The sequence below is a fragment of the Engraulis encrasicolus genome, chromosome 21 (genome assembly GCF_034702125.1).
Source record: "Engraulis encrasicolus isolate BLACKSEA-1 chromosome 21, IST_EnEncr_1.0, whole genome shotgun sequence".
NCBI classification, from domain to species: Eukaryota; Metazoa; Chordata; class Actinopteri; order Clupeiformes; family Engraulidae; genus Engraulis; species Engraulis encrasicolus.
In genome coordinates this window covers 29,327,265-29,334,764 of record NC_085877.1, presented here as the reverse complement: position 1 = coordinate 29,334,764, position 7,500 = coordinate 29,327,265, and the positions used below count along the sequence as shown (strand labels likewise).

Here is a 7,500-nt window from a genome sequence, read left to right as displayed (position 1 = left end):
ATTATTACATCATGTGACATAAGTTCATTTCTGCTGTCTCCTTACACCATGACATCATCATCACACATATCACTCCATAGTCATGCAGAATACTTGTACAAAACATTTACTTATACAACAGCTATTGTCTTGCTGAGATCTTCCTTTGGCAATATACACAGCCTGGACCAAAAAAGAGCCCCACCGAAGAAAAAAAAAAGAGAGAAAAAAAAAGGATCACACTCTAATGTGTTGTTGGACCACCTTTAGCTTTGATTATGGCTCACATTTGCTGTTGTATTGTTTCAATAAACTTCTGCTGTGTATGTAATGAACTTGGGTGCAGACTGAATAAGCACAGGACACACAGAGATGGAAAACAATACTCATTGCAGTGAACTGTACGGGCTGGTTTCATAACTAACTGGTAGAAAATAAACCACAGTTGCATGCACTGACATACTGTAAATGATGAACATGCCTGTAATTGAAATCCTTTATAGTACTTCCTGTAACATTGTAGTTCCTAGAAAAGCTTGTAAATGATAGATGAACTGCATAGCCAATCACAGCACGAGCTGAGACACACAGAGCTCCACACATCTGCAGTGGAGGATGGCAGTGTGTTGTGGAGAGGGGGTGATTATGACATCAGAATGGAGTGTTGGCATGCATCGCCGCGGAGACGGTGCTTACCAGAGTGGAGGTAGCGTAGTAAGGAGTTTGGCTGCCGGGTAACAACACGGGCTGCAACACACACAGTACAACAAGACGCAGGGAGCACAGGGCAGTTACACACCAAGAAGGCAAAATCACACCAACACACACATAATAGGCATAGGTATACCACACCAGAGAGAGAGAGAGAGAGAGAGAGAGAGAGAGAGAGAGAGAGAGAGAGAGAGAGAGAGAGAGAGAGAGAGAGAGAGAAGCACTACATTAATACAACAACATATAGGGAAAACCACAAACACACACACACACATTTAGATATACACACGGATCAAGAGCAAGATCAACAGGAGAGAGAGAGAGAGATTGCACATAGAAACACAATAAAATGTAAAACACAATAGACTACAATACATGGTGGTTTGAAAGCAAGTATAGAGACGAGGTGGAAAGTGGAGGAAAGGATAGAAAATGGCAGACTAGAGGAGAATGACTTTACACACAAATGGGGACTGTAGCAAGGAGTGGTCATTGAAAAAATGAAATGTAATGTACATTGATTGCCAATTGCTATATTGGCACATACTATGATAGTGTTTAAACATATAACCACCACATCACATAACTACAGTACAACAGAGAAAGCAAGGGAAACAGAGCAATAATACAATATGTGATAACACTTTCTATAACCCTTGAATTTGAAGGACTACCAACACATCTATAAAGGATTACAAGGGGGTCCATCACAGCATAGCAAAATAGCAGACATTTACACAAATACATAACGAGTGCAAGGAAATGTAGAGAACAGCTAGCCAGTTGAGTACAGTCAAACATGTAATCAGAACACTGCAAATAGTTGTATTCTCACTGATGTCACAAAGGCACAGAAGGATTTTATTACTGAGTTCTAGCTGTCAAAAAGCTCCTAAAGGGCAGGAGAATATCTTCACTCCTTTGGGGTACACAGGGCACTTGGATATCCGGACAAATCTCTACTCATCAAATTTGCAAAGGGCGAACCAATCTCCTCTCATCAAATTGTCATGGTGGAGATTTCTTTGCTCACACGGTTTCTCAGGGGTGAATGGTTCTCCACTAAAGTGGACGTTTCTTTCCAGGAAAAGGTGGCTGTTTCTGATCAAACTGAAGGTGCCAAAATGTCTTTAGTGACAGGTTAGGGGTTAGGAATGGGTTTTGGTCCAGACACAAATATTATTCTGATGGTCACAATTAACATTTTCTTCCCTGACAGGTTAGGGCTGGGGATGTGCTTTGGTTTAGTTTGATATTGATCTCACGTAGGAAACATGAGCAAAGCCAGGGTGAGTTGATGAGTCTTTCCTTTGCAAATTGCACATCTGATAAGATGAGATGGTCTGACATTCCCAACAAGGCTATCTCGCAACAATGAATCCTTTCAAATAATTATTGGATGGAAAACATGATCAAGATCACAACCAATGATCGCCAACAATTCCAAGTCAGAATCTGGACGAATCCTGAACATTCCATCAAAAGCTGCCCATAACAAAGGTTGCAAGTTAATGTGCTTATAAGAAACCGAAAAGCCAACATACCTACAGTACAGTACCAATGAATCCGCAAACAGAAAAAACACAAAACTGATGGATGGAGGTAAAGTAAAAGTTTGATTCAATGAGCTTTTAATTCACTTTGAATAGTGCCGTAGATAGTACCTCTGGTACAAAATCTCTACACTGAGGCAGTTAAGGAACACAGACTGGTTATTACTAAAACAATAGCCCCTTGTGAAACGAGTGATAATGAATTATCTTTATGGAACTGAATTACAACCACAATCTAACTATTTAATGGACTCACCTTGTAATAATAACGGGAGATGATAAAACATTTACAGCCTATTATTTCATGCCTCGCCTGATGGTGGAGTTCATTAATTGCACAGTGTGTGTGTGTGTGTGTGTGTGTGTGCGGCACACGTGTGCATGTGCATGTGTGTGTGTGTGTGTGCGTGCGCGCGTGCGTGTGTGTGCGTGCGTGCGTGCGTGATTGTGTGTACGTGGGTGCATACGTGCGTACGTACGTACGTGCTTACGTGCGTGCGTGCGTGCGTGTGTGTATGTATCCTTTGCGCGCACACACCCACATTAGGCCTTCATTGTGTTTCATGATTGCTTAACTGTACACACATGTTATTATAAATGTGTGCGTGTGCGTGTGCGTGTTCGTGTGCGTGTGTGTGTGTGTGTGTGTGTGTGTGTGTGTGTGTGTGTGTGTGTGTGTGTGTGTGTGTGCGTGTGTGTACTGGATTTTCTATGCATTGCGGGATGACTTAATTATAAACATGCACACCCTACATACTGTACATCATTAATGCTGACAACTAAGGGAACATGTATTCACTACAGTATAGCTCAACTTTATTGTCACGAAGGGATGATAAAGTGTGTGTGTGTGTGTGTGTGTGTGTGTGTGTGTGTGTGTGTGTGTGTGTGTGTGTCTGTGTGTGTGTGTGTGTGTGTGTGTGTGTGTGTGTGTGTGTGTGTGTGTCTGTGTCTGTGTCTGTGTCTGTGTGTGTGTGTGTGTGTGTGTGTATGTGTGTGTGTTGTTTTTTGATGTATGGTGCTTTTTTGTCCATGAAATAATATGGCCTGTGTCCTCTGTTTTTTGTCAGTTGTGCAATAGTATTGTGATGTGATGTTATGTGTATGTCCTCTCGTAAACGAGTGTTGCTCAGGGACGCAAAATGAATTTCAGTGCAAACTGACAATAAATTATGATCGTATCGTATCGTATGTAACTGCACACAAATGTGGAGCTCTGCAGATACAACACCTGTCCATCACCACCATCTCTTAAGTCTGAACGCCGCAGACAAGCAGTGCAGCTTCATTGAGGCCTTAAAGCTCCCTAATGCCACTGTGCTACTGAGTGCCTTTTTACGACCATGAAAATCCCATTTTTTAATCCCATGGGACCAATCTTTATCTGATAGCCTCAGAGAATTACGGCTCCAATAGACAGATCGAGGTGATCGAGACAGTCACCACCAGAAGAGTAGACTAAGGAACAGGTTGTCCCAGGCTCAAGGAGAGAGGGGTCGGATAATTGGTTTTCATTACATTGTATGCATTGGGTGGGGATGAGTTTGTCTTGGGTCTGGCAAAAGCTATCAGTGGCCCTCGTACCCATGAACGTTATAACGTCCAATGACATGCCATCATCAAAAAAGGTGAGGACTCCAATTGACAGGACACATATTTTTTCCTTCAGAGTGTTTTTCGGCTGTCTCTCCTGGCCTGCGAAATTCAACACGATCACTTTTTAGCAAGACAATACAGAAAGCAAGCAATAGATGAACATGCAATATATTCCTATAATGGGTTTGAAAAAAAACATTAAAAAATAATATACATACAGCTGGGACACAAGCTCGCAACCTGTGTGCAGTGAAACAGTCAATGAACACCCCATGAACCGAGAGAAATGGCGTGCTGGGGAATTTTTGTGTGCTTGGAAGCTCTGATTATGCCAAGGCTGCTCTCCATGGTTCTGAGACTGGTTTCAGAGACTGCAGTTCATGAATTGACCACTAGAGGTCAACAGCGGTGTGTGTCGCAAGGTACTACAGTGGGTGCACACACGCCACACAGCCTGTATGCTATGATGTTCAAACACTTCACTTGGGCCATTATGTCTCATGTTTGACAATCTTATAAAGCTAGCAATTTTTTATATTAGAAATAAAACGACAATGAAATCTGGTATCTGTTCTGTATTTTGTTGTATGTTTCTATGTGCTTTTGTTTAATTCTCCCTACTCATTTCTTTATCATTTGTACTTCCTTTGGAATGCACTGTCATTCTTCAATGTGTGTAAAATGCAATAAATAAAATATTCAAGACCACCGGAAAATATTTTATGTGGTATACAATTTATCTTTGTTTTTGTTTTTTGAGTATTTGTTATCTGTCTTTCTGTGTCTGTGTGTAATTAATAGGTATATCATTTTAAATATGTGCTATATGTATGCCTGTGTGTACTGTATGTGTAATTAATATATCATCTTTAATATGTGTTATCTGTATCCGTGCGTCTATATGTAATTAATATGTCATTTTAATATCTGTAATGCTCGCTGAGGGATTTAACGGCACACAGTTTGAGTGTGTGTGTGTGTGTGTGTGTGTGTGTGTGTGTGTGTGTGTGTGTGTGTGTGTGTGTGTGTGTGTGTGTGTGTGTGTGTGTGTGTGTGTGTGTGTGTGTGTGTGTGTGTAATCCAAATTGTCCTACTGCCACGGTGACACAAATACTGAGCCAACAACAGCCCAGACACTCGTAGGAGCATAGTAGCCTAGAAAAGGTTATGGTAGCATAGGATAGAATAGGATAGGATGAGAGATGATATGATAGGATAGGAGAGGAGAGGAGAGGAGAGGAGAGGAGAGGAGAGGAGAGCCCAGAAGGATCTGTGTGTGTGCGCGCGCATGCACGTGCGTGTGTGTGTGTGTGTGTGTGTGTGTGTGTGTGTGTGTGTGTGTGTGTGTGTGTGTGTGTGTGTGTGTGTGTGTGTGTGTGTGTGTGTGTGTGTGTGTGAGTGTGCGTGCTTGTGCATGCTTGTGCATGTGTGTGTGTGCGTGCTTGTGCGTACTTGCGTGGGTTAGTTGTGAAAGGATGGGCTGTAGTGGCAGAGGCCAAAGTCTGGGATTCCTTTGTATCTCTTGCTAACTGAGCACTAGACGTCACTGACCATGCAGCGCAGACATGTGTGTGTGTGTGTGTGTGTGTGTGTGTGTGTGTGTGTGTGTGTGTGTGTGTGTGTGTGTGTGTGTGTGTGTGTGTGTGTGTGTGTGTGTGTGTGTGTGTGTGTGTCTGAAGCGTCACAGACCATGCTTGTGGCCGGCTGCTGGGTCGCGTATGCCAAGTGTGTGTTAGCGAGTACTGTGTGTGTGCACCTGTGCCAAAATCTCTCACGCACTTCCTCCCAACCCCCCATCGCTGACCCACGTGTTAAACACACACTTTACCAGGACTGGACCACAGGGTTAGAGACACTTGGGCTTAGTATTGCCAAGGAGCCCAGCAATTCAGCTGTTCTGCCTAAAAAAAAGGCGCTATAAATTTATTAGGGATTTTTTTTTTTTGCCTTTGCATGACAGGACGGTAGAGAACGGATGGGAAATGGGCTGGGAGTAGGGATGCACGATATCACTTTTTGTTGAAAACTGACAGTACCGAGTACGTCGATGTCTGTACTTGCCGATACCGAGTACCGACACCGACATTTTTACCCCACACATGCAATGAAAATAAAGGCACAGCCGCGTTTCTCCACCTGTGATATTTTGTTTTATTGTCCATTTCTATGTAGAGTTAAATGTTAGTACATTAATGAGGCAGAGGTTTTTTTTCCCCATGCTGCTTTGAAATCAATGGAATGTGATGAGATGCTGCATTGTTTCATGTACTAGCAGTATCGGTGCCTGGTATCGGCACATGTTTGTGGCACTTTCATCATCAAGAGTGTGGTTCATTCTCTCCTTTCTTTCTCCTTTTCTCTCTCTACATATATCTTTCTTTCTTTCATTGTTGTGGATGTGTTTATATATCTGTAAGAATGGTGATGTAGCGATGCACTGTATGAATATGGAAATCAAAATAAAAGAAGTTAAAAAAAAAAGAGTGTGGTTCAGCCTTAACCCGTTAAGACCTGGCGTTATACAGTACATTTGCTGCTAGCAGGATGGCAATGACCAAGTCGTAGTGTTTTATTACTAAAGGCCCTGTGTTATGTCATAGTAGTGTAGTATATGGTAGTTAACTTTTCAATGACTATTACAGCGTACCACATGCATTAAGGCAGTGTTTCTCAACCGGGGTGCCGTGGCACCCTGTGGTGCCGCACGCCCCCCTCAGGGGTGCTCGGAAACGTGCCTGACGGTATGCGAAATTGACCTAAATAAATAAATAAATTATGCAATATAATACATGTTTGTCTAAATTAATAAATGAATGCTTAGTCAGTGGAATCTTTCATCTACCATTTGCGCACAATAAACACCCCTGTATGGCCTACACATAGCCTGTGTGGGATAAACCAACAAGATATGTTACTTTTCTAAGCTTGTGTGGTAGCCGATGCGATGCCATGTTACGGCTTGTTGGTTTGGGGTGCCTTGAGATTTTTCATCAACTGAAAGGGTGCCTCGCCTAAAAAGAGGTTGAGAAACACATGCAGTGTTAATTTAGTTACCGGTAGTTAGTTAAGGTTATTTGATAGGGACAGATACATAACATGTAGGTTGCATAACAACCAAGCAGAAAGCATCATAGCATTTCTAGCCAAAAGCTAATTTCCAATGCCCGTCCCTAGTATATTATGAGTTAATAGCCTGGGGTCCAGCACCTCAGCTGTCCTGCCTACCTTCATTTCACCTCGCTTGACTGGACACCATGGCAATAAACCGGGGCACAGCAGAGACAGAGATGCGGCTGGCAGAGCTAAAGTTGCACCGTGTAAATATTTCTAGCAGTTTATTTCGAGAATTCATTAAATTCCAGAATTCATTTTTGTAAAACGCCTTTCAAAACATCCAGAATGTGTGTGTGTGTGTGCTTTGAGATGCTTTTTGAAGGGCCTGTGAAGAGGCATTTTGAAGGTGGGGTAGTTTATTCCAAAGGGTGGGAGTAAGCAGCTACGCCAAAGGCTCATTAGTAGCCCTGAGGCCGCTGCGGGGATGGCCAGCTGGCCCTTAGACCACAGGGGGGTGGAGGAGGTCAGTGAGGTAGTGGTGAGCCAGACCATGGTACCAGTGAGGAGGAGGAGGAGGACTTTGTACGTAGGTGATGCCTGATATAAT

The 7,500-nt window shown here is 42.8% G+C and overlaps 1 protein-coding gene across 1 annotated transcript in view; it reads right to left on the bottom strand.

Annotated features, from left to right (window-relative positions):
* Positions 1–7,500, bottom strand: part of dlg4b (discs, large homolog 4b (Drosophila)) — a 188,758-nt gene that overhangs the window by 83,308 nt on the left and 97,950 nt on the right. Inside the window, exon 5 of the mRNA XM_063187313.1 lies at positions 676–726. Coding sequence (XP_063043383.1) covers positions 676–726 — 51 coding nt within the window. The remainder of the gene's footprint in view (positions 1–675; positions 727–7,500) is intronic.